Genomic DNA, 27,521 nt, shown 5'->3' with positions numbered 1-27,521 from the left:
AATAGATAAGATAAATATGGGAGGAGCGTTTCAGTTGCTGAAACATAAGTAATTAGTGCCATTTGGACATGGCTGAGACATCTAAATGGGTTGTCAAATCTGACTCAGAACCTATGGGACAGCCACATCCTTCTGGAGCAGCAGCTGTGCATCCCAAATAATAATAGATGACTATGTTTAAGTGACTATATGATGGTAAAAGCAGTAAATGCAACACATTTGTAATGTATATTTTTATTTCATATAGCGCATTGTTTTGTTTTAGCTAGTTAGCGAGATTATAAAGAAATCTTGTAAACTTAGCCATACTGTAGCTCCAGACCTTGGGCTCAGCTGTGCAGTACTGGACCGAGCGGGGTTTAATATGGCAAGAACAGTCTGGGTGCCTTTTGGCCACCTAATCCATGGAGATCCCAGCAATTTAGCATAGACTAGCCAGCCTGCTGCAGTATCATATGCTGGGAGTGATGTAAAGCCAGAGGAAGACACAAGCTTGTGCTTGGACCAATTTGTTGTTTTGATACCACTGCAGACACAGTTGTCTGCAGACAAAGTGGCAATTTGTTTAGGAGCCACTGAATCGTTCTCATTTAGATAAAGAGGATGATACTGGTTTGTTAGAAATTCAGAGAATGCAGCCTGACAGCTAAAGATCTTGGAAACTGAGCTTCTCTACTGATGAGCAAATGCTTCTCTGAGGTTCTGACTGATAGCTAAAAAGAATATTATGGAGAAAAAAAGATTCTATTTTTCAGAATTATTTTTACTCTTTTGTCTATTTTTTCAAGTTGCACGACAAACACAGAACAGTGAATAGAAAAAGGAAGGAGTGAGCTGGAGCCCTCTCGAGAAGTTAATATTGGCCAGATTTTTCCTTTGAATTCATCAATATTTACCAGCAGAGAGTATCACAGGGGTCCACACCTCTCCTGTTTAACATCTTTCTTTATCAGTAGCCTGAAGGAGGCAACAGAGCACAGTCTGGTCCAGTTTGCAGATGACATCAAACCATTTGATAGCTCAAGGGCAGGGCTGCCACCCAGAGCAACCTAGACAGGCTGGAGGAACAGGCAGATAGGAACCTTATGAAATTCAACAAGGATCAACGCAAAGCCCTGCCCAGGAAGGAAAAGCCCCTGGGAACAGCACTAGCTGGTCACTGTGCAGCTGAGGGCCGTCAAGATGGTCAGAGGCACAGCACGAGGACATAGACAATGGGCAGAAATAAGAGAGATTCAAACTGGGTCTAAGGAGAAACGTTCTCCCCAGGTGGACAGTCAAGCAACGGAAGAGGTTGCCCAGAGAGGCTTTGGTCAGCTTCATCTCTGGAGGTTTCCAAGCCCTGAGCAACCCAGTCTGACCCCAGAGATGACCCTCTGAGGCTTTGAGGTTGGACTAGGGACCTCCCAAGGTCTCTCCCAGCCTGAGTTATTCTATGATCCTATCGTCCTATGAGGTAAGACGTCATAGATATAATAGCAGACAATTACAGGGACTAACTTCTTCCTTAATATGAAGGTTTCACCCGACGTGCTCTACTTCAGGCTCTCAGAAGATATTTCAGGATCACAGCATTGTGTCTAAAACCAGCTGTTATTTTAGCTCTTGATGTTTGTTGTTTCCACAACTGCCATGGGTGACTTGCCACAACCCCAGAAAACCACCAAGTAGGTGGAAGGAGGGAGAGAAAGGAGTCTTGCCAAGGAACTGGACACCTGAGCAAAATTCACTTTGAATGCGATTTTTCCTCATTCACAGTGGAAAGTCCTCCAGAACAATTAATCGCTTTTTAAATGATGAGGGAAAATGTTTGTATGTGGATGTGGGGGAGGAACTGCAGAGGGAAATGAGCTTAGAGGAAATTTCATTTTCTGCAGTGGCGATTTGTCTGATAAATTGTCCCATAGGAGCAAACTGTAAACTAAGACTGCATTTATTCTGCCAAATGTCACTGATAAGAGACATTTTGATAGCCCCTGCTACTGAGAATCTAGCTTTAGCTGAGGACCCAGCTAGACCATTTCAGGTTATGCAATTTATAAGCAAATGGCTGTTTTTCACTAGAAGCAATCTTAAAAGCAAGAGATTAGAACTTGTTTTTTGCTTCTGTGATGTTGTTATATACAATGGACTAAAATATTTTCACCATGGAAAGAGAGGTATTTTTACCTTGGCAATAGCAGGTCCACCAGGTTACGCTCTGCATGGTGGCCTCAGGAATGTGGAGTTCAGACAGTTCTCTACTGAGTAGCTAGAGTTCTTAAACCTGATCAAAGAGTGATTCTCTCCATATATTTTGCAAAGTGTTTGTGCTTAAAAATGACTGAAAGAATATTTGGGAGTTGTGTTAAGCATCTGACAAAATATCACATCTTGTTTACTTAGTTGATTGTTTGGATTTTCTTTGTTGAGTCTTGATATGCCCATTCTTGCTTTCCAGTGGTTTCGCCTAAAGTTTTTGTCTAAGCTTTGAAGCCTTAGAGCAGTGCACTTAAACGGCCTCTGTAATTTGTAGTGGCATCCCTTACAATTAGTCTTTAGAAAAGACCTCTCTCTGCTTCATACTTCACAATGCCATTTTCCATACCCTCTAATTGCCTCACCGCAGTCCATGGCTTGTTTCAACTGTGGGCGACGACGAGGGTTGATCTCCTGCAGTCTAATAGAAAAGCTGAGGAACAAGCTCACAGGCTGAGAGCTTTGACAGAAATGCTTCGTCCTCAAGTCGGATGCAGAAATGCATACACGGCACGTACTGATCAGTGGAGGGCAAAAGTGACATCTTCACGCTGCTGGGTATTGCAGAACGAACAGCATCGGGTAGCGGTTAGTGGGTAGAAATCTTCCGAGTTATAAAAAAACCCACACATATAAAGACACATTTACATAAAAGAGAGTGAAAGCAGGTTCTTTTAACCTAGATCATTCAGAGAATGGTTGACAAGGCACCCTGCAAAGAATTACTCTGGCACAACGAGTTGAGTAATGAGTTGCTGTGTGTGGGCAAAAATGAGAAAGAATAGGGAAGGCATCTGTTAAACTTGTTCTGTCACAGGGAAAATAACCATCATTAAACCCTACCCATAATTTTCTTGAAGAAATATGATTAATACTAAAAATACATTTCATAATATTATAAGAAGTAACAGAAACAGTCATAATGTAAATGAAAACTTTTCATTTCTTCTTCATACGTCAAAAGGAGGACATAGGATTTTTTTCTCCACTTGTTAGTCAGCTCCTTATCAAGAGTTTGAGAAATCAGAGTTTTGGTGGAAATACTGGAGTTCCCCTCTTCCTTGATTAGGGTATCTGTTTTTGCATTTGCCATCTGTAAAACCACAAAGAAAGATTAGTACCCTAGGAATAGTGTTCTGGATAAATTTAAAATGACAAGAAAGAAGGCTGGATTTAAGTCTGGGTTTGCAGAAAACTCTTTCTCAGCACATTTCAGGGACAGACAATCAAGCTTGTGAGCAGCATGTGGCTCCACTGAAGATTATAGGTGACTGGAGCAGGACTGTGCTCGGGTGGAGGTGTCTGGGAGAAAGTGAAGCAATGGGGACCTGAGGAACCTGTCAAGATGCTCGTACCTGCGCTGGACAGAGAGAATGCTTACTGTCCCCTCTGGAAGAGAAACCACTCCTGGTTCTCCTTCCTCTCAAGCGCGCTGCAATATGTGGCACATGTGTTGGGTACTTCAAGATAAGGAGACTCTGGGATTTCGATAATAGAAAAGCCAATTATACCCTCAGCCCAACGAGTCAATCACCAAAGGGAGGAAAATAACTATTTTTGAAGAGCAATCCTACTTATGCTTTCTAGCATTTCTACATATGTCAAAACCCTTACCCAGGTCTTTTGGCGCTTTAAAATTAAAGAGTCTTTTCCTACCAGGAGACATGAGTTGATGGTGATCTTCGGGCAGTAGTTTATGTGGAAGTCAAAAGGACCCGACTACTGACACGATGTGGTTTTGCTGCATTTTTCTGGTTAATGTTCCCTCAAATAGGCAAGACGAGGAAATGCAGGAAGAAGCTGTCCACATCAAATACGTGCTTTCTGAGCTGGCAGACCTAGGTTTGCTTTCTAAACATAAACTTGCCCTTCTTTGTGACAGCACATAGAGGACAGCACTTTCCTGCCATAATGCCTTTTTTCCTTACCAGGTGAGACAAAAAACTAGGTTAAAAGTAATGGCCAGAGTTGCTCAGCTCTTGCAGTGCATCATACGAGGAGGCCAGTCCCGATTATGGAGAAAATGAGGTTTCTGACTTGCATTTACCCTGAGGAGTGGCTTGCTTTCCTCTAATTGTGACTATAAATTTACTATACATTTGGGAACACGCTGTGAATGCCATTTACCTACCTGTCGCTTGTGGAAGGGTGTTGGTTTTCTGTGCTTTGAGAAGGTCACAGTTGAGTCACTGAAGACATTTTTCTCCTTTATCTTTGCCTTTTAGTTATGGTATTTTTCAAGGAAATGTGTTCCTGTTTTGACATTAAGTATGTGCAAAGCCCCAGCAAATTCCAGTAAATTCCTTCATAAAACTGGATATTTGGAAAGAGCTTGACTTCAACATCAAAGAGAAACACAATCTTATCTTTTGGTGCCTAAAAAAGAATGAGCTTTTCTGAGATCTGTTATGTTGTGAGAGCTAGTTACAGGAGAGCAGTAGCTGATGCTCCGGCCTGTCAGGTTCTCCCACTGACTCACTGTGGAGTCCACAAACCCAACTGTGATTTTTTTTTGTTTGTGATGGTCATGATGCTGCAAATAATACTTTAAATTCTTTAAAAAAAACAGAACAAATATGAAAGGAAACTTTACTGTCATCTTAGACCTTCATAATGGGCAAAAGTGATAACATTAATAAAAATGAATGTGCGACCGTTAAAAACAACCAAAACAGCCTTTGGCTTCCCTTAATCCCCTCCTTCCTACTCTAACTTCTTCCAGGAAAGACCATTGCCCACACCCCATATGTGCAACTTTTAACTTTATTCAAGCCAAGAAAGGAGCCAATGGCGTAGCTGGTGGAAGGCATGGTGGGGAAGGCATGTGGTTCAGGCTGAAACGTTTGAATAATTTTTAAGTGGGAAGGAGCAGCGTTTGCCTGGCAACGTGAGACGTAGAGCACCAGCAATGATTTCCACGTGCATATAGACACGGCTGCTTTGTGTTCCTAAACTATAGACCGGTAAAATACTGTTTTGAAAGTCACAGATTCTCCACTGCAGAAACTTTCTCCTTCCTGAATGGAAGGATTTCTGGGTGGACCACGATCCAGAGCCTAGCAGATGGCCACCGTCTGCTTTAAAACCATGCAGGCTGGGCCCGGCCGGGTAGTCACGAGCATACAGCGCTGATCCACAGTTAACATACCCTGTCTCAGACTGGTAGCGTAGGCTGTCGGTGGAGAGTTTTTGGACCCAAGCTGCCAGTTCACCCATTGACCCCGCTGGCAATTTAGCTATCTCCGCGTTGCTGGTGCGGGCGTCCTCTAATTCTGCCAGTCTCCCGCTCTGAAGTCTTTTTCTCTGTTTGAGGCACACGGAAGGGAGGGTCAGCATCACATACATTTTAATTCATTTAAAAGGAGTCTATGGTAGACACCCTCTTCCCCCCCCCCCCAAGTAAATACCCACAGATTGTCACTGAAGTACTGAAGGACGCTTTTTTCTGAAGTAACTTCAACTTGGCCACCTGCTGGATAATCGCGTGTACCTTGCTGTTCGCGACGGTCGCAGCTTAAGGCTACCCGTGAAAGCGCCGAGAGGAGCCGGGCTGCCCCCGCAGGAGGGCGGCCGGGGGGGGCCGGGGGGGCCGCTCCTGCCGGCAGGCGGCCGCCGCTCCCCGCGAGGCGCCAGCCGCGGCCGCTTCGCCCGGCGGCGCCTCACGCCACCTTAAGAGGCGGCGGGCGAGCGGGCGGTGGCCCCTCCCCGCCGCGCCAGGGAAAAGCGCTCCAACTCGCAAGGCCGAAAGTGCTCCTGCCCGGACGGGAGGGGGACGTAGCAGCCCGCGGGACCTCATGTCGCTGTAAGCCATCTGCCTCCCTCTAACGCGCGAGCAGCTGCGCCGGGCCGGGCCGCCGGGGCCTCGGGTGGCGCGGCGGGGGGGTGGGGGGGGTGAGCGCGGCGCGCCGCCCTGCGTGAGGGGGGCAGCGCAGCCGTTACCGCGCGCGGCGCAGCCGTTACGGCCGGCGGCGCCGCACCTGCCGGGCGCGCGGGCTCCCCTCAGGCAGGGAGGCGCCGGCGCAGCGGTGCGGTGCCACCGGCTGCCCCTGCTCTTCCCCCGTCACCACCGAGCCCCGCTCCTCTGAAGCGTTTCCACCGCCAAAGAGAAAATCCGCGCACCGCAAAAGGAGCGCGGGCTTGTAAAAGAGCCCCCGTGACGGGAAGGAGAGGCACAGAGAGGGGAGAAACGGCGCCCTCGAGGCTGGCCCGCGCGCGACGCCCGCCCGGAGGGGTGCGAGAGCGGGTCTGCGGCACGCCTGCAGCCCTGGGCTAGGTAAACAGCGGTCTTGACAGCGCTTGGAAACAGGCCGGGCCGCAGTTGTTGTGTAAACGGCCTGACTCGTTGTCTGCTCCTGAGTCCTGGTGGAGACAGCAGCATGTGCTTGTAGCCGTCCGCTTTGGGTCGCGGTCCCGCCGAGGGCTGTTGGCAAAGATGACTCTTAACTCTGTCATTTCTTCTACTTAACATAGCAGGTTCGGTGAAGCAATCCATTTTGAAAGTTATAGGGAAGTAAAGCGATACATCTGTTAAGGAAAAAGTTTCACAAAATGTCTGCACCAGCAGCTTTCCTTTGGGTCCGATACTTTAGAAAAGAAAAAAAAAAAGTATGTAAGAGTTACTGCCTGTAAAGCAGGTATGTGTTAGCGTATATTAGAATTATGGTCACAGAAACTGTAATTCTGTGTTCTCGTGGAATTACGTGTTCCTCTTTGGGTACAGATTTACAGGCTGCTTCTGGTTACTTCTGTGGCCCTGAGAGATGACCGCTGGGCAGCCCCGCTGCCTCAGCGCCAGTGTCCTGGCAAGCTGACTGGTCTCTGTGGTTCCGTCCCCCCTTCCCGCCCTACCAAGCCTGTGGCGTTCACCCCAGGAGCCCCCGGAGGTGGGGCTGAGCCAACACGCTGCACTGTGAACTGGAGCTGCTGAGGCTCGACCCCCCTCGCGTGACCCCCTCGCAGCCAGAGCTGCCCAGAGCCTGTCTGTCAGCGCCTTTTGTGAGGGCTTTGAGGGAAATCCTACCCTGCAACGGCAGAGTAGGAAACTCTCAGAGGTTCCTTGCAAGTTAGGGCAAACAAAATATTTGGACTCTAAAACTAGATAAGGCTCTTCTGATCCTTGGAGGGGTGCAATGGTTCAGGTAGGACTAGGCTGCTTTTAACTGCAGTGGGTGTTGCTGGCAGCGAGAGGGTCTTGTGCACCTCAGGAGACCTCAGACGTTCGCCATGAGCAGCAGCTGATTCAGGCGATCAAGTTTGCGTTTACCAAGGGATGTCGACTCCACTAAGGATTTCGGAGAGAAAATGTGAATCTAAAACTGATGTGCTTGTTTTATTGTCTTTCTGTCCCCATTAGGAGTTATGAGGAGGGTTTTGATAAACACAGTCTAGAGTTAAGTGCTCATCTGCCTTTATTCTTCATTCTGTCCTTTTACAACCCCCTTTCTCCACTCTTTCCTTGTGATATAACAAGGATATAAAACAAAAGAGGCATGGGAATATTTACTTATACTTAAATCACATATTTTGATCTCCTCCTATATGACCAGTTAATCTGTACTGGAAAAATACCAGATTGACACTTGGCAGAGTAACACCAAATGCTCTTGATATTTCTTGGTATTTCTCTTAGAAGAAATAGATGAAAGACAAATTTTTTGCAATGCTGGTTCCTCACTAGAGTTACATACTTAAAATACACTGAAGTTAAGATGAAAGTATTTAACCATACAGTTACCATACACTCATATTCCTTTGTGCTCTTCTTGAATTTGTTTCTCCGTGATACTTTGAATAGATTCCTTATTGACAACTGGTCTAAAAGAGCCAAAATATGAAGCATTTGAGCCAAGCCTTTTTTGCCTTCTATTTCAGTCCGTAACACTTAGAAGTGCATAGGGGAAAAATAGTGAAGTGAGCCCATGCTCTTCTGGGAAACTCCTTCAGAGCTATTCCTGAAAAGCCATTGAACAGCTTCATAGATGTTGTATGTAAACTGTGCTCTCTTTCTTGGAGCATTTCTGTGATAGCACCAAGGGACTGAGTGCAATGTAGTAGTAGCTTTCCAGATGCACATGATTTTGGGAGTAATCCAAATGGCTCTGCTTGAGTACGTTTTAATTGCCATGCAATACTGAGATGTATGGGGACTTCCATGACTTGCTTGTAGGTTAGAAGATGACAGCAGTGACAGTAGAGCTGAAACAGTTTTAGTTATTTGGGAACTCTGAATTCAATTTGAATTCAGTTATTTTCTAGCCAAAGCTAATCAGTTATCAGGGTTAGACTCTCATAGCAACCACAGAAGACGGTATCTCCTACTTGTATCTGGAAGTTCAAACATATGAACATGGGCTACAAAATATGAGAAATACTTGGTTTTCCTCTTAGGCCGGAAGGAATCAGAAGCCGCATCTTCCAGAGCGATGAGAGCCGTTTTCTCATCACTGGGTTACAGGCTAGCCTGCCATTAGCACTCCTCGTGCTTTCTGGCAGGACACATGGAAGGAGGCTGAGCTCAGAGTGGTACAGCCCATGGTTAATGCGTGGAGTGGAGAGCTGGGAGACAAAGTTCAGATTTATTCTCTACTTGATACAGAATAGTGACGTGGATCAAAGTCTCCTTGCCCTTCAAGATAGTATCTTAAGAATGAGGGTGATCTTGAAGGAGCAAAAACAAATTTTTGACTAGGTGGTTACTTGAGATTGATGGGAAAGCCCACATTTCAGTGGCTATTCTAAAGACAAATAAATGTGAAAAGTACCTGGGGCTGATAGTCTGCATATGATTTTTTAAGCAATAAATTCATGTATTTTTTGAAAAGCCCTGGTTGAGCTGGTGTTTAGGGACTGTGCTGAAGCCTGTGGGATGGCTTTTGGTGCCCAAAAGACATTAGGCACATCTTTCAATTGAATTAACAAACTAGTCTGCTATTATTTCATTCAGTGACATCCTCTTTCTAATGGAAAACTCCTTGTAATCCATGGACAGTGGCTGTAGTATTAGCTATCGTATTCCTCAGAGGTGATGAACTCTGTCTCATGTGTGTTTCCCATCCCTTAGTGATATAATTTTTCTTTTCAAGTAGTCTGAAAAACAAATTCCAGAACCTGCCTTAGTAATGGAAATGATCTCATCCCTGCCCTAGGTTATAATAACGTGATGTAGTAACAGAACACTTTCAGAAGAGCTCTCGTTTCTTTTTTAAACCGATATTCAGACTTTCCTGAGGGCTTTCATTTACTATTTACCTCAGAAATGATATGAATTTCCTGACTGTACCAGTTTCCAGTAGCTGTGTGTCAACGTCTAGAGCAGTATTACTCAGCCCATGGTGGCGAAGGCACTGGAGGTGATCTGTAAGGCATGAGAAAGTGGTCCACCAAACAACTGTGAACAAAACACCAAGCAGCCCCAAACTGCTTTGTTCTGTTAATGAGTTGTGGGGAAAGTAAAAGTGATTAGTGAACCTTTAAACTTTAGCCCAATTCTTGTAAATGAACAATGTTGCAATACTGCAGAAGAGAATCAGTGGGCTTTCTTCAAAAAGCTCAGTTAGTTCTTCAGCTTTAAAGTACTATACAGCACAAAATGATTTTTCTGGGAGTAAGACCACAGTGTTGGTAAGGAAAAAAAATACTAGATTTGTATCGAGAGTCTACGGGGCCATCGCCGTGCAGATTTTATTCATTTTTCTCTAACATTCATAAAGAAGTCTAGGGAGTTACCGAGACTCTTCAGGTAATTCTTGGAGGAAAACAGGCGCTTCCAGGATAAAATTAACCCGATCCCAAAGCAGATATCCAAAAAGCCGCATAAACTGTGCCCTAGGAGTGCCTGTTTGTCTCCACTGACCAAACACAGAGGAAGATATCGATAGTAGGCGTCTAAAGTTAAGTGAGGTGAATCCTAGCTCTGATATCCGCTGAGCGCAGTGGTTTACTGTGTCGACTACACGAGTCTGCGTACAAGCACTCTTTTTCTCAGTTTTGAGATGCAGTCTCCTTCCGAATGAATGGTAGCGTTGGCAATGGTGCTTCCTGGGGCTGAGAGCAAAGGATACAGCGCTTCTTTCTCCCTCGTGATAAACATCTGCCCAAGTGGTTTTCTGATAGGTTTAATTACTCATTTAAATGTTGCTCACTGTTAATTTTTACCACCTTAGGATACTGAAAGCACAACATTTTCCAAGATATAAAATAGACTATTTACAAACAAGTATCCTTTCCCTGCTCTTTCCATCGCTCCAGCCTCTGTCCCCAAATACACGGATTTAGGAAGGAGACTAAAAGCAGAGTCGAAAGTTTCCACGTACACAAGTTCATAATTGTAGATGATTTGACTCTCTGTCACATTTGTATTTTTCCATGGTTATCTGACAATAAAGCCGTTAAACTGACTCATCTTTGATATTATTTTCCTTAAAATGATTTCAGCATAAAAAACTTGCATTTTTATTTCCTACTACTATTGTCTAACAGTTATAACAGAGCTTAGAACCTTAGCCAAGATCTGCAGGAACGTGCACGTGTAGTAAGTTATCCTTATGTAGCATTATAATCAGTGTGGACATATATGTCCACTGATTATAGTAGGATCTATAAAAATGCATGTTTAGTCTAATAAGTGATAGTATCTACTGCCAAGAGATTACGTTTTAGAAGGCTTCCTATGGTAAATGGGACTGATCCCTAGGACGTCGAGATAGATGGAGACGACAAAGTAAGGAAACACAGGTGGATGCTTTTGTGTGGGTTGTGTTTGCCAGTCAGGTTTACTGCATTTGCTGGACTAGTAAATAGAAAGATCTGGCTTTTGGAAAACCTTCTTGTAGATCTCTTCTATGTCTCCAGGGTATAGATTATAAATGAGCCTTAACTACTGGAACTGTATCTTCATGCATTTAATTGTATTGTCAGTTGGATGCTAATTTGGACAGGTAAAAATAAATGAGAAGCCCCAAACAAAATATGCATTTTGACCTGTTCCAAAACCCCGTGACGCCAGCGGGAGAAAAAGTAACACTTGTGGGCAATTCTACAAACGCTTAGAAACTCTCTGTGGTCTAAACCCTAACTTTACATTCTCAGTGCCTTTTGTACTTAACATGCAAATGTTTGTTCCTATGCAAAATCGGCAGCTGCTGCAAAACATTTTAGTTCTGTGTGCTTTCCTAGTAGGACTGAAAATAATTTTTGGGAGAAAGTGACTGCTTGTGTAGACCGTCGGAGTGTAAATAATTAGAGCTTTTCTGGTTGTTAATTTTGTGTATCATCTTTCTGAAAGCAGCGTATAAGGGGGAATTACTTTTGCAAGATGATGGCTTTTGAGGTAGTTCTGTTCTTAAAGTTTCATACACATGGATGCCTGTCTAAATGAATATCTGGAATAAAGGTGATATCTTAACTAGAAAGATTTTACAAAATAAGAAACTAACCGTTATGTTGCTGGTTTATTTGAATCCTTTCCTCCCTTAACGTAATGAGAATTGGTACTGACTGTCTAACCACTCCCTTTTCTGTCACCATTTTTGTTTATTAAAAAAAAAAACTTCAAGACAAACAAGTGAGAACTTATTGTACAACACGATGCAAATTACTTGTACAGCATCTCTGGGGAAGGTGCTAGGAAGCAAATCCTAGCTTTACTTATATCCAGTTTATTTTAGGGTTTGGTATCCAGTTTATTTTAGGGTTCAGTCTCATTACCAGTGATCAGGTTTGCAAGCTCTCTTTATCAGACAGCTCAAGGTTTCTGTAGGAAGTCGGTGTAATGTCTGTGCTGACAGTAATGAAAAGCAGTTCTTTTCTAACTGCAAACACCTGCCAACGTTTTGCATTTCTCTGGGCATTTTCCATTTTGAATAGCATGTGTTCATACAAACCTTCCTGGTGAAGTGGCTGACTATGTTTAACTGTGACATACTTCCAAGTATTGTTTTGGTTCTTACACTTAAATTCTTTTTGTCCAGGGATCCCAAATTTATGACTTAATGAGCTTTTCGGTTCTTCTATAGCCTAGTGAATATCAGTTTAATTTTGTAAGGGTATTTTTGATACAGAAACAATAAATCTCTCTCATGAAGTCCAGTCTGAGGCAGAAGTAAGTATAATGACCTGAAACCCATGTCTCTTAGTCCTTTCTTCTTAGATATTCTCCTCTCCCCAAATCCACAGTGTTCTGCCAGAAATGGCTACTGTAATTATGGCAAATTTTATTAAGTATTGTTGTCTCAAAATTAAAGATTAGGGTTTTTTTGGCTTTTCTTCTACGTGTACCTGAGGTTCCATCTCTCATAATTTGGGAACTGAAGTCATGTAAGCAAGAAAAAGTCGTTCAGTGTGCCTGAAGGAGAAGGAAAACAGGTTTTGTTGCTTGAAAAAGTGTTTTTCACCAGTAAATGCCAAGTAAGGAGGGTCACTTGTGCCTTCTGTATCCAGTTCCTTCCTCTCTTTAAAACTGCTATTTTTACACAGATCATTTAAGACCAACTACAATGCTGTATAAATGTTAATGAAGGAAGCTCAGGGCAGTGGTGGTAAGGAGAGCAGAGCAGGACCGTGCTGGGGTAGATGGTGAGCCAACAGACTGATGTGTGAGGAAGGAGGGCAGCGTCAAACCTGTTTTCTGCATGGTTCAGGGGAAGGGTTTGACTCTGAATTTCTTACGCGCTGGAGCAGACCAGAAGTCTAATATATGGGCGGTCCTGGGGCAGTGCCCCTTTTTGGAATTGTTCCAGCGTGCCTAAACGATGAGCCGAAGAAGAGCAGGCGTCAGGGAGGTGGGACACCAAGATTCATATTCCTCACCTGGGAATGTAAACACAGGTCTCCCACAGCTGAGAGGGACCTGAGCAGATATACCGGCTATTCTGACTTCACTTCAGTCTTGCATCTAGATATGCAAACTTTCCCAAAAGCAATTTTATCAAAACTGATCTGGTCCTCAGTAAAAAGCTGTTTACTTTGAGTTAACACTTTCTCACCAAAAACTGTTTTGGTGAAAAGTGCTCAAACGTCTCTGCTATGTGTATTTCTCTTTGCTGTAATGCGTAGCAGTCCCTTCCCTTTCAATATACAGTAGGCAGATCAACCAGTGTTTTAATGGGCTGAGAGAAAGTTTGAGTTGGCAAGGGATGTGCTAAGCCATTGCTGTCTTAAGGAATAGTTAAATTAAAAGCGTAGACAATTGTATGAGAGAGGGGTCGTAGGTCTGTGTTCTGGTGAGCTTTCTCTGGCTGTGACCAATGCTCCATGCATCAGAGAAAAAAAAAAACCCCATGAAAGTCCCACTCATGTCCCTAATTTTGCAAACCTGTTTTAACAAGACACTATGTAAATTTAGGGTTTCTTACAGACTTTGATTGTTAACTGTTTACTTCTTGAGTCATTGTGGCTCCTTAGTGAATTAAATTGTTTGTGTGGCATTCCTGGAGGCCACATGTAAGATCTTGATGGCTAACAGTTATTGCTTTTTTTGTTAGGTTGGTTTTGCATAACCATTGGTGTAGCTAGCCCCTTAGTACTGCTAGTATCAGATCACAGTAAGGCTTGAAGTGTCCTTTTGCTTAGAAAAAATAGAAAATTTTCCAGTATTTTTTTTTCTTTTTTTTTTTAATGCAAGTGTTGTATTTCATTTTAATTCAGCTCCAAAACCTTAGTTGATAGCATTGTGCATCCATCAGTGGTGGTGGTTTACGTCCTTTTGCTTATCCTCTCAGGGCTTGGCTGTGTTGCAGCTGGTAGCTGTTGAGACAGTTGAAAAACAAAGCAAGCATGACCCAAGTCAGAGCTGTCTTCCTAAATCAGCCGAGGTTGCACTAGAGCTCCTGCTGCAGCCTGGCATTTTCTACTGTGTTTAGTCTGAACTTAACGGAAATGGTGGAGCAGAAAATTCAAGCCATTTGGACCGGGGAAAAGCCCAGGGAAAACGACAGGCACAGGCTGTGGTTCGCTAAAACATGAGCGGTGGGGATCGCTAGCAGCAGCGGAGCAGAGAGAGCTTTGGAAGCAGCTCGATGCACAGCACAGAAAGGGGAAGCTCAGGCCCGGCCGGAGTAACTGGCCACTCCCTTGCGCAGTTGGCAGGCAGCGTGCTGCTTAGCCAGCACGGAGAGGAGCAGGGGCAAGAGTCGGCAAAGCTTTCTTCGAATTCGCACAGAATATCAAAACTCTGACTAAATACTGTCTTAACTCTACCAACGTAACTTCAGCTTGAAGCACAAACTGGTAACTCTGGTGCTTTTCCTGTAACAGTTCAAACTTTGGACTGAAGGTCTCTTTCGCTAGTGGCTTGGCTGGGCAGAGGAAGACAGGCTTTCTTTGCATGCGGTTCAGCTTTGTGTGGTTGCCTCGCGTTGAATACAAGATCAAGAACACGTTTATTGGTCCATTTTCTATTGCAAAGGTGTCCAAACCACAGGCCTCCCAAGGAAATGGGTAGGGAGTTTGGGCTATCCTTTTCGGTCCAGTGGTTTTATTTTTATTTTTATTAAACCAGTTATTTTTAAATAATTCTTTATAGCAGTCTACCTACAAGAAATCTTTCCTAGTATTCAGTTTATACAGTGTCTATCCCCTTATGAATACAAAGTATACAATAGGGGGTGTCTGTATGTGCCTTTGTGTTCAAGCGTGGACCACACGTTTTTATTACATATTCAAAGGTAGCTTGGCACTAGTCATAAATATTTCCGTGTGAATTTTACTAGCATCATTTAAAAGAGAAGCTGAAAAATCTCAGTGTCATATGTTTATCGATGACTACTTTTACTAGAAAGTCCTGACAAATTTCCTTGAGGGCACACCCATCGTGTACTCTAACTACTTTGTCATGCTTTTCATGTTATTGCAGCGTAGACCAAAGGAAGTGTAGCCCAGTTGTCCCCTTTGTTACGAACAGTGGCCACAGCTCATATTTTGGATAAGTAATCCCAAAACCGGAACGTAAAAGTTGTAATGTTGAGTCATGTTAGACAGACGCTGGAAGTGTAAGATGACAAAACACACGTTTTGTGTGTCGTCCTTTCTCCAGCATCAGTGCAGTGCAAGCGTAATGGTATATATGTGTGTGTGGGGGGCGGGGGGGGGAGAGGAGGTTGCTATTACAACTTATTGCACTGAAATGTCAGAAATCGTCGGGAAAAAACCAGTTTGTGTAACTTGTGCTGGAGAGTAATTCATTGTGTTAAAAAAGATACTTAAAGACGTTTTTTGCCTAACTTTCAGCAAAGTTTGTTTTATTGTTGACACATTTTATCTGTACAGAAGCCACCTCTTAATTTCGCTAGCTCTTTGCATTTTTTTATTTATTACTGTGGTTATTTTGTGTGTGTGTGTGCGCGTGTGTAACTGCCGCATAACTGTAATGCGTAATGATTTTCAGTTGCAATTGAAGCCTGAGAGCATCAGGCAGCTTTGCATGCATTGCAGCAGTTTGTCTCTACCCCAAAAGTCAAACCTAAATACTAAGGGGAAATATGAGAGGAAATTTTTATTTGAAGTCTTTATTTTAAAACATCTTTATTTTACAACAGGGAAACAAAATAAGAAGGAATAAAGGTGTAGGCCCTTAGAGATAGGTAAGCAGCAATCTGTTGTTATTTCAATGAATTTTTTAAAAGGTGTTGGCTCAGAAATATTTAGAAGCTAGGCAACATGCTTGTTGTCATCCAGCCAGAGTGGTAGAACTGGCATTTGGATTGAGAATTTGGAGTCCAAATCCAGTGCCTTAACTGTAAAATAATCAGAACTAGCGTTTTCCAAAACACCAATAAGGCTTCTTAAATGGGGTTCCTGGAGGTTGTGGCAAACAGCTGTCAACCAGCACATGGCAGCACAGTAGAAGAACTGCAAAGTTTTGTTAAAGATCCAGGTAAGATGAAGTTTAAAGGATCTTTTGCTTTTTTTCCATCTGAATTTTTAAATGAATATATTCAACAAACACTTCTGTCCTGCTTTTCAGACATTGCACCTGAGATATATATCACTTCATAATTCTTCTTCTGACTTTACTTTTCAAACATGTTAAGTACTTGGGGCACCCGTTATCTTGATGCTGAACTACAGATTTACGGTCTCTGCTGCCTTAAGTTGGAGTTCCCAAAAGTGAAAACACGCTGAATGAAGAACTGTTCTATGTAAAAAGGTTTATTTGTAGAATAACAAAAAAAATCTGAAATTCTATTATATGCAAACGTTGTTTTTTTTTTAAATATCTTTTTTAACTGAAGTGTTCATATAACAAATAGTCTGTGTAGACTATTGTCTTGAAATGAAATGATTTAAGGAGTGGACAGACTTGACTAATGTGTTAGGCTTTCTTGTTGTTCTTCTGGGACTATAGCCAAAAAAAATTCCTTTTTTCTCATGGAACTTCCACTGGATTTTTTCCATAATCTTCTCTGCCATCTAAATTATCTATCTTGTGCCTTGATTTCCAGTAGAATAAGTAAGACAATGATCTCTTCCATTTTTAAAGAATTTTTTTGGACTCTGAGCTCATCTGAGGCTTTTTATTTTCAAAGCTGACTCTTACTATTTATTTCTAGTACAATTTCAATTGATGTAATATATGTAAAGCATTAGAGGAAAGTTACACAAAGTATTAAGCATGGGCATGTCAGATTTCCTCTAAGTCATCGTCTCCTGTTACAGGAGATTACTATAACGTGGACTTCTAGAGGGAGCACTAGACACAGAGAATTGGCCTGATTATTTCTCCATCACCCTTTGCTTTCTATCTCTGCTGACGTGCCCGTCACCAGTTCTGCTCCTTTAAAATCTGTTGTTCGCATTCTTCTGCTTCCTCTGAAAGCCATGTTTCTGTTATGTTTAGTAGTGATTCGGAGTCAAAGATTGCAGCAGATGCTTGTTTCTGCAGTATCCAAGTTCTAAGTGAAAAATGAATAAAATCATCCAGAACTTCATAAACAGCTGCAAGACAGTTCTGTCTCCCTTATGGTTGGCCTCTAAAGTGGCCTTCAGCCCTAAATAAAGTCTAAGTTAACCTTTCTGTAGCTTTCTACAGTATTTCCAGAGTTTCAGCCCTGGTGGAGCTTTTTAGCTCTCTCTCCTTGCACTGAGAGGAAATCTTAGTTGCTTTGGGTGCCACCTGTAGTTTCAGTAATTGCTTACAGCTGAGGAGGCTGCCAGGTCATCTTTCAAAAGAGATTCATCATCTTTTCATCTGTTATGTCCTCCTTAGCAGGAAGTTGAAGAAACATGGTTTCCCAATCTTAAAATCTCCTCTCCAGCTATTTGCGCTGTGTCAGCTTCCTTACCATACTTCGCTCCGGAGCATCCTCCACAAATGTAGCACAAAGGTTGAGCTTTTCGCTTTTTGATGCGTAATCCTTCCTCCCCGTCTCGCAGGCTCTATTTGCAAGGCATGGGAAGCACAGAGGAGAAAGCCTTGCTGCTGTCGTTGTAGGTCAACAAAGTGTGTAGCTCTTCATTTGTGATGAAAATTGAATGATGAGCGAGCGCTCTGCACAGCGTAAGAGATGAGCCTTCTTTCTTGTGTGGGAAGATCTAAATTAAGAAATAACGTTACAGTGATTTTTTTCCAGGATGCTTAGCAAAATCATATCGGAACAGGTTATTTATTTCTATTGTACAATCACAGAATCAATCTGTAACCAAATAAAATTCTGCAATCTGATTTGATAACACTGGATGTGACATTCATACCAAAAACCTGAGTCAATACTTAGCTTATTCTGTGCCCTCCATTTTTATCATCTCATCTTGCGCATTAATGACTGTACTAATGAGTCGCATTTATTCACTGTCCTTTAATTGTCTATGCCTTTTGATTTTTGAAAGAACTGGCAGATTTGTTATAAACAGTCTTCCCTTATGATTTTTTCCTGCAACCCTGAGAACTTATTCTAGTCGTGATATTTATACTGAGTTGTGCTTTACTCATTTTTTGGAGCTTCTTTCCTCAGTGAAACTGTGGAGTAAGCTTCATACTCAGCATGAAACTGGCAAAGTCTCATTACTCTTGTTCTCCTTCCTCTTGGACATATCCGGCAAAACTGGATTATCCATAGCAGTGGTGTTAGATAAACACTCAAAGTGAAAACTTTTCCGGTAATAATCAATCTCAGCCTCTTTTTGTGGAATTACTCTGTTTATAGTTAGTCTTTATAGTCCGTCTTCCTATATCTATCCGAGTCTGTCCGCTCATGTGAAAATTCTTTAAGATCACAAAGAGAGTCTTAACTTAAATACAAAAGCCCACGTCCAATAGTTACTTTTAATGTCTGGAACTGCACCTAACAATTAAACGTTTGTGGGCTGAGAAAAAAACTGAGTTAATTTTCAAGTGAAATTTAGGACATTTCAAGTGAGATTTAGGAACTTAGCAGAAAGCTGTCTCTCTATATTACATCACCAAATTAAACTGTGATCTGTTCAGGATACTGTGTTTAGTATGGTGTTAATAGGGCAATTTGCAAACAGGACATTTGTCGATGAAACATCAAGAAATATATCATTGACCAGTCTGGTCAGCTTAGTTAATTTTGGTGATACTACATGAATAGACATAATTTATGCTAATGTTCTCCTAGCAGCATTATGTGCTTGATGTTTACTGTTCCTTTAGGAAGGAAAAGTTTCAGCCCAGGGAATCTCACAGTCCACAGGCAATGCAATACCACAGAGTCGGAGACACAAAACAATATGTAGTAATACTACTAAAATGTCCTTCTGGATCTGCTTAGAGGTGCTAGTTCCTCTTAATCCATCAAGGGTTGGCCTGTCACCAGCTGAACTTTAACTCAGTTCTTTGTGTGTGCTTATGAAATTGTCCTTAATTATGTGATTGATCACATATGGATTTTGCTGTTAGGCTTCTGTGGGATGGACAGCATATAGTGGCTATGTGATGTGAGAGATCATTACGGCATCGCAGCTTTATTTACTAAAGATACTTGAAGTTAAACATTCTCCGGGACTTTATTTGAGACTTTTGACGACCTTTGTGGGTGGCTTCTCCTAGTACTATCTTTAGGTTCCTCTGCTGCAGGGAGATTTTAGCTAGACAAATGTATTAGTGTGATTAACCCAAGCTCCACTTACATGGTTAAAGTAGTACAAGCTCACAAAGGGCTCATTGTCAGTTGTATTAAGGTTAAGTAACTGTGATTTGGATTAAACCCACTGTAAAGGACATCAGCTGGCATTCAAGTCACTTAAACATAGGCGTCCACTGCCACTGTAGACATCCTGCTGGCTTCTGGAGGAACATGGTTACATGCAGACCTGCCAGCCCCGCAGAGTGCCTCAGTACACTAGCCCATCTGAAATGGCACTGGATGGCTGTATTTATTGCTTCCTGAAAGACGATGAGCAAGCGAAGAATTCCGATTTAGAATAATAGCAGCTTTATTAGGGCTGGGTTCCATCATGTCGGTAGCTGGAGGTGTATGGAGAAAGGGATATTCTGTTTTTCATATCATAACAGGCTCTGTTTTCTCCCTGGCCCTTGTTTCCTGCTTCAGAGTCTGTCCGTTTGTCCTTAACTTGCCTTTTGTGCATGTGTATTTCAGCTAGAGTTGTTAATTACGTGATTGCATATTTGGTTGTCTGCATGATCCTTGCCTCATTCAACATGGAGGGCAGATGGTGCCCAGGGATTCATTGTGGCAGTGTAATCAAAGAGACTGTTTGCATGATCGCAAATTTATTTCCTGCAGATGTTGAAATAAATGAGGTAGGGGATTATAAGAAGAGAGCGGGTGATCTCATGCCTAAGATAATTCACTGATGATCTGGAGAACTGGATCCCTGCCCCTAGGATGCTAGACAAGTAACTCAAACTGGACTTTTCTTCCTAGGTCTAATCAATTTTCTTACTTCTAGAGCAGTACCCTCAATTTAGTTCAGTGCAGCTACTCAAAACGAGCATTTTAACTTGTTGGTAGTTGACTATTTATTCACTTAAGAGAAATGGTGCGTTTTCTATTTTGTAACTTCCAGAATTCCTCTTCATTATAGTGATCGAAGTTTCCTTACTGGCTACTTTTCTTGATCCTCTTTGAAGTTTGCAACATGTCATCAATTGCTGATCTAGCCGGGTTTGTTTACCAAGACTCTTGAATGTCCTACTTTGTTTAAGTAGGGCACAAGGTAAAATAAACTGGAATGCAACAAACCAATTATATCATATGTATACAAACATAATACTGCTTCCTGTCCCCCTGGCACTGAGCTGCCTTACGTGAAAACTATGAACTGAAAGTATGTTGGTCTTTCTTATGCAGACTTCCTTAGACTTTTTAAAAAATTAAGCCACTGGAATTTCTAGCCTCAAGATATCGTTAAGTCTGACAGGCTCAAAGAAGAGACACAGCGTATGTTAATGGTCAGAACTATACAGAATTTTTGTGGAAACCCCTACCTATGATCGCTCAAGAGTTTTTTGGAAGTGACATAAATCATCCTTCTTTAAGGCTTATCCTGCCCTTTTAAAAATTGGGGATTAGCAGGAAAGATTTCCTTGAGGCCAGGACTCATATGGTGCTTTTTTCATTTCACTCTGAATCTTCTGTCGGTGACTGTGCTCTAACTGAATCTTAGATCTGACCCTGGCCTGCGATTTCTGCATTTTTTTTAGAGTTGCAGAAAAGACTAATAGTCTTTTGTTTATTTTACTTTGCTGGTTGAAAGTGATTCTGAAATTTCAGGCCCGTGATGGCCCCTATCTTTACCAGAAATCTCACAAAGTTTTTCAAAAGCATGGAGGCCCATGGAGAACCTGTTTAAATACTGCAGGCTGATTTGTAGTTTGCCCATCAAAGCCTTTCATGGATTTCTGTTGATAACTGGGTTGGTGAGGGAGATTATATACAGTTTAAATTGCAGTTCTCTTTCCAGATTTACAGTGGGCACTGTTGCTGCTTGTTTGTAGTTAGCTGGGAAATTATCAAGTAAACCCTACTGTGCTGCTGCTGGCGGCGATTAAATGCTGGAATTTGTTTTGTGCTACTTTCTTGGCTGCAGCCAGGTGGTGCAACTTTGGGAATTCGCTATTTGAGAAATAGCTTTCCATATGAAGGTAGTTTTAGAAGCTGCATTAAAATGGCTTAACAGACCTGCTGCAAAGGGTAGCAAGTGCTTACTGCTAAGGCCAGCCCTCAGGCATTCCAGACCCTGGGGACAAGAGAGGAAGTCTGGAGGAAGGAAGACTCTCCCTTGGTCGAGGAGGATCGGGTTAGAGATCATTTGTCCAAACCTGACATCTACAAATCCACGGGCCCTGATGGGATGCACCCGCGAGTGCTGAGGGAGCTGGCGGATGTTATTGCTAGGCCACTCTCCATCATCTTGGAAAGGTCCTGGAGAACAGGAGAGGTGCCTGAGGCCTGGAAGAAAGCCAGTGTCACTCCAGCCTTCTAAAAGGGCCAGAAGGAGGAGCCAGGAAACTCCAGGCCTGTCAGCCTCCCCTCCATCCCTGGAAAGGTGATGGGACAGCTCCTCCTGGAGGTCCTCACTAAGCATGTGGAGGACAAGAAGGTGCTCAGGAGTAGTCAGCCTGCATTCACCGAAGGGAAATCATGCTTGACCACTCTGCTGGCCTTCTGTGATGGGATGACTGGCTGGGTAGATGAGGGCAGAGCAGTGGATGTTGTCTGCCTGGACTTGAGCAAGGCTTTGGACACTGTCTTCCCATCACATCCCCACAGGTAAGCTCAGGAAGTGTGGGTTGGATGAGTGGAGAGTGAGGTGGCTTGAGAACGGTCTGGATGGCCGAGCTCAGAGGGTTGTGGTGAATGGCGCAGAGTCTAGTTGGAGGCCTGAGGCTAGCGGTGTCCCCCCCGGGGTCATTCCTGGCTCCAGTCTTGTTCAACGTATTCATTGAGGCCCTGGAAGAAGGGACAGAGTGCACCCTCAGCAAGTTTGCTGATGATCCTAAACTGGGGGGAGTGGCTGACACACCAGAAGGCTGTGCTGCCATTCAGAGGGACCTGGAGAGGCTGGAGAGTTGGGCGGAGAGGAACCTCCTGAAGTTCAACAAAGGCAAGTGCAGGGTCCTGCACCTAGGCAGGAATAACCCCACCGTGCAGGCACCAGTACAGGTTGGGGGTTGACGTGCTGGAAAGCATCTCTGCAGAGAAGGACCTGGGAGTGCTGGTGGACACCAAGTTGAGCATGAGCCAGCAGTGTGCCCTTGTGGCCAAGAAGGCCCAATGGTCTCCTGGGGTGCATGAGGCAGAGTGTTGCCAGCAGGTGGAGGGAGGTGATCCTGCCCCTCTCCTCAGCCCTGGGGAGGCCTCCCCTGGAGTCCTGTGTCCAGTTCTGGGCTCCCCAGTCCAAGAGAGACATGGCACTGCTAGAGAGAGTCCAGCGGAGGGCTACAAAGATGATTAGAGGGCTGGAGCATCTCTCGTATGAAGAAAGACTGCAAGAGCTGGGCCTGTTCAGCCTGGAGAAGAGAAGACTGAGGGGGAATCTGATCAATGTGTCCAAGTATCTGAAGGGAGGGTGTCAAGAGGCTGGGGCCAGAGTCTTCTCCGTGGTGCCCAGCGACAGGACAAGAGGCAACGGGCACAAACTGAAACAGAGGCAGTTCTGTCTGAACATGAGGACAAACCTCTTCCCTGTGAGGGTGACAGAGCACTGGACCAGGTTGCCCAGAGAGGTGGTGGAGTCTCCTTCGCTGGAGATATTCAAAACCCGCCTGGACTCGATCCTGGGCAACGTGCTCAAGGTGACCCCGCATGTGCAGGGGGGTTGGAGTAGGTGATCTCCAGAGGTCCCTTCCAGCCTCAACCATTCTGTGATTCTGTGGTTGCAATTGTCTGATGCAAGATGCTTGCTGTCCTGCTAGCGCTCTCTTCAACCAGCTTTTCAGTTCCAAAATTCAATCCTCTTGGTGTGAATGCAGGACACATCTTGTGCTGTACCTTGTGCAGAGAGGCAGATACAAAGAGGAACTTCATGTCTTCACTCTTGACCATGTGTAGCCTTTAATATAGAGCCAAAGTATAGGAGGCAAGAATTTGTCACAGCAATAAAAAGACTATTAACTAACAAACGATTTTGATTATCCTAGCTGCAGAGCTGCTAGAAACACTTGGATGACTGTAATTCAGGATATTTGGTTCATGCTTTTACACTGAGTTGAAGGAACTAAGCTTGAGAAATTTCTGTCGTTCAGGAGAGTCAAAATCTATGCCTCCACAGCTATAATTTCTCTTTATTTAAAGAAAAAAAAAAAGAAAGGGAGGGGGGTTCTAGGAACCTTATTAAAAAGGGGGAACTAATCTTTTTATTATAGACTTTTTTTTGAAAGGAACATAAGAATTTTAATTACAATTCTTGTTCATTACTTAGTGATTAAAGGATCTGCCATTCTAAATTCTACTTTGAAAAACTGGGAAGCCTCTTCAGTGTGAAGTTGAACTAGGCATTTGACACCTGTCCTGAACAGAAGTTGAAGCAAAGATGTCCTTCATAGATCCTTATCAACATATTGTGGTAAGTATGTTTGAATATTCTGTGTGTGCTGTCTTGTATAGCTTCTTCTGTAAGAAGTTACCCTAAAAAGGCACAAAGCATTAGTGTCATTATGAATTCCTTAATATAATTTTGAGTATGGTTAGAGCAGATTTCTGAAGAAACTCATTCAAATACACTCTGAAAGATATTTGGGTTAATTTTTTAAAAGCTTGTAAGGATTTTAGGAGTGTAGTTGCCAATGCATAAGTCAAAATGGAATACAGGCTCCTACCTTACCGAGATGAGTATAGTTTCAGGAGAGTATGATTTTTAAAGGAGTTATCTGTTCGAAGCGATTGGTCAGAGCGCTTGTATTTGATTACATTAGTTCATGCAAGTTCTCACGTACTGATTGTCAAACTGAGCTGCAAGTGGAAACTTTTACCCACAATCTACAGAAAATAACATTATATATGTTACACTTTTTTCTCTTGCAGTACAGTTGGTCTATAAAATTCTGTTCAGCAAGTGACTTTTTTCCATTTTCATCAGGATGAGTAGAAGGATAAGTTGACAGTTTTGGTAGATCATGAACTAGCTTATATCAGTTATTTTATTTTACTTTACTTTTTTTTTTTTAAAGGAAATTTCAAAATGTTAGCCTGTAGACTCTGGTAAAAGGTCAGTGAGATGAGCTGTGCAGCACACTGCTGCCAAAATCTCTTTGCTCCCTCCTTCCCGCTTGCTTCCAGGTATGTATTCCTGCTACCTCCTTTGCACCAGGTCTGGAATTCATCTGATCTCCGAGGAAGCCAATTCACTGTGTTGAATTGGCAGAAAGCTAGCCCAATAAAAGTTTTCTGCTCTCAGAGCTGGTGTAAGGGAAGGGCAGAACCATGTGAGCGTAAGCCACAAGCTATGAAAGGAGAGAAGGAGGGACGAGGGAAGGAGAAGAAGGAAAATGGGAGCAGGACTGCCCTTTATGTGGTGGCAAGCCAGTGGACTGGCTCAGCTGCTTGTTGAATGCTGACTGTAGTGTTCACTCACATATCTTTGCTCAAGAGACTTCCCAAAGAAAACATTGAAATCGCAATTCCCTTCTGAACTGGAATCTTGAAACAAGTTGGGTGTGTTCCTGTCAACTACTTTTCAGAACAGAACTGGCATCTATCACAGCAGGAAAAGAAATTCATAGCCAGATATCTATCTGCTATCCACTTGTTGTAATGTTGAAGTTTTACTTTGCTAAAAATATAGTGTCTGCTTCCTTGAAATGATCTTTTATCAGTTATGTGGTTTCCACCCCACGCAGTCACATCCTTTATATGAGTCTGCAGCTAACAGATGTAAAACTTGTGTTTTACACCATAGTTTTCTGAAAGCTGCTGTAAAGACATGTTTCAGGTTGATGTCTTAATATTTAACATGGAGTTTTAAAACATTATGCTAACCTGTTCCTTTTTTTCATCAGTGCCCTCTCCTAGGTGGAATGTTTGATCCCACACCTCAATGGAAGCAGTCTCCAAGGCACTCATTAATATTTAATTTAATCATTCATATGAAAGACCTATTTTGGTACCAGTACAGCTATCACAGAGAACAACAGGCATTAGAAGCACACATAGTTAAAATCCTCTGGCAGTGCTGAACTGTTGTTGAAGGGACATTGTAAATGTAAGAGCTGAAACCATAATTGCTTGAAAAATGAGATGCAAACCTGTGAGGTTTTTTTTGAAGAGTGGAATTACAAGTAAAGTTTTACCAAAATTTAGGATGCTCAGAGTTAGCAGAGTCATATCAGTGCAAAAGTGATTTTTTTTTTTTTAATGGCCTATGGCATTAAAAGATTCAATTAAAAGAATTCTACATTTTCCAAAAATCTTTCTGCTAACTATTGTTTATTGTCCAATCTCTTTATTTTTCTTTCTTCTGATTTTGTGAAAAACTCGGAGGAATAAAAGAAGGAATTGATCAAGTTACTGCAGGTACAGACAAAACTGACTGTGCTGAAAATGCTTTTAGATTCACAGAGTAAAGACATCTATTATGTACTGTGTCTTCAGTTACTTTGATATTGGGGATAAATATTAAAAGAATGGGTTAAATCATTTCAAGAGGAAAAAAAATTCTGTATGTATGCATGAGTGTCTGTCTTAATACGTAATAATATCCCGTTAGGAGAATGGACTTTATGAAAATCTGTTACTTAAGAAAATAGGCAAACCTTTTCACTTCTCCAGCCCCGTTGCCAGTTCAAATATCCTACTTATTGTCAAGGAAGTAAAAATAATAAATACTTATTACACAATCTATACGAGAACTTCCTGTTGTGTGTAAGTAGATCTTGTGATTGAATTGCATTTAATGACTGCATTCTGCACTATGAAAAATATTATACTTAACACATGCAAATTTCTTGTTTTCTCAGCAAGCACAGACAGTACACAGACAAAACCTGATTGTGTTACAGCACGTTTTAGGGGTGTTCTGGTTCTCAGTCGAGAAGAGGGAATGTAGTGGTATTTTTGTACGTATTAACGTCTTGATACTTATGCCTTATGTAAAATGGAGGAAATAATAAGTGAAATTTTACTGGCAGAAAAACCAGTCAAAGGCAGAAGAGGAAGGAAGGAGGCAGGAGGAGGAGTTAGAAGGATGGAGAGTTCTGGTGTTAGCAGGAGAAACTGAGCAGTGGCTGTTCTGAATATTCAGCAAACCTTGTGTTTGTGGGTAGAAGGGGCGCACTGCACCCTTAGAGAGAAGATACTACCTGTAGAAGTTTTTATCGTTCAGAAAAAACATGTTCAGAATTGGTATGTTAAAAAATTTTTCTCCTTCCTTCTCTAACTTTATGGACAAAGAGGAAGCAAAGTTGGAAAAAAAAAAAATTTAAAGCCAGGTCACTTTTGAAGATAGGATTGAGGCTTTTAAATTTAGTATGAGCTTCTGAATTTTTTTTAACCTGGCTCAGGTTTTTAAAGGTATGCAGATGTTGCTTCACTCAGTGTTGCAACACTTCAGTGATTTATATAGCAACTTCCATTTTTCAGAAGGAGTTTAAGGAGTTGGCAATGTACAGATTTTTATCAAAATTTGAGGTGAACATAAGTCATTTTGGAAAATACAACTTAGTCATCTAAATTAGTACGGGCTGGATTTATAAAGGTATTTAGAGTGAATACATTTCTTATGGTATTTTCAGGGTAAATTCCATGGTAGTCTTTCTGAAAACTGATAAATGTTTCTGAAAGTGCTATTAGCTGTTAATGTGGATATTTAAGCTTCTTAGTACACTTAGAAATTGGATCCTAAGTGCAAAATAGCCTTTTTTCTGATTGCTAATAGGCCCTTCTTCATATGAACAAAGTTTATTTTGAGATAAGAAAAGATGGAGCCTTTTGAGCTTCCCATGTACCTCTGTGTATTTTTTTTACTAAGAGGAAGGTAGTTTATTTTAGTACTATACTATTGCAAATTTCTTCCAAGCACGTGACTGTGGCCAAATATTGATACTTCTATAATTATAAGGCTTGGTATGTTATTCTAGGTGAGATGCAGGGGAATAAGATTTTTCTGTTGCTTTTCTGTTGCTTTGCCAAACCTCTGTGTATTCCTATCCTTTTCAAAGGATACCAAATCTTATGCCACAGTTAACTCCAGCTGCTGTTCTGCCAAAAAAATTATGGGGCATGCTGTTTTATAAGTCAATAAAAAAAACCAGTTCTCATTATAGCGTTAGCAATACAGTTGTCAACTTGCAATAGGAAGTAATGGCGATGTTCTCATTACAGCAGTATGGAAATTCTAATAAATGCTGATTTGGCCTTGGTTTAATG

General features: G+C 42.3%; 1 protein-coding gene and 1 long non-coding RNA gene across 6 annotated transcripts in view; one reads left to right on the top strand and one right to left on the bottom strand.

Annotated features, from left to right (window-relative positions):
* Window positions 1-328: 328 nt before the first annotated feature.
* LOC138067980 (uncharacterized) lies at window positions 329-5,855 on the bottom strand. 2 transcript variants are annotated; one of them, XR_011142451.1, is made up of 4 exons: window positions 5,650-5,855; window positions 5,387-5,541; window positions 4,370-4,614; window positions 329-3,331 (listed from the first exon to the last, which is right to left on the bottom strand). It is a non-coding gene; the product is annotated as an uncharacterized lncRNA (long non-coding RNA). The 2 variants fall into 2 exon arrangements; XR_011142450.1 differs by having other exon boundaries at window positions 4,370-5,541.
* Window positions 5,856-5,888: 33 nt separating this feature from the next.
* PLA2G4A (phospholipase A2 group IVA) overlaps window positions 5,889-27,521 on the top strand; it is an 81,801-nt gene continuing 60,168 nt past the window's right edge. For 2 of the 4 annotated variants that reach the window (XM_068952046.1, XM_068952042.1), the window contains exons 1-2: window positions 5,889-6,040; window positions 23,581-23,724. In XM_068952046.1, coding sequence (XP_068808147.1) covers window positions 23,692-23,724 — 33 coding nt within the window. In that variant the 5' untranslated portion in view covers window positions 5,889-6,040; window positions 23,581-23,691. Of the gene's footprint in view, window positions 6,041-6,496; window positions 6,512-21,777; window positions 21,930-23,580; window positions 23,725-24,328; window positions 25,671-27,521 lie in introns of those variants that run through there. The other 2 variants (XM_068952044.1, XM_068952043.1) reach the window with 2 other exon arrangements.

The sequence above is a fragment of the Struthio camelus genome, chromosome 8 (assembly GCF_040807025.1).
Source record: "Struthio camelus isolate bStrCam1 chromosome 8, bStrCam1.hap1, whole genome shotgun sequence".
NCBI classification, from domain to species: Eukaryota; Metazoa; Chordata; class Aves; order Struthioniformes; family Struthionidae; genus Struthio; species Struthio camelus.
The sequence above is the reverse complement of the archived record's forward strand: the minus strand, read 5'-3'. Positions and strand labels throughout refer to the sequence as shown.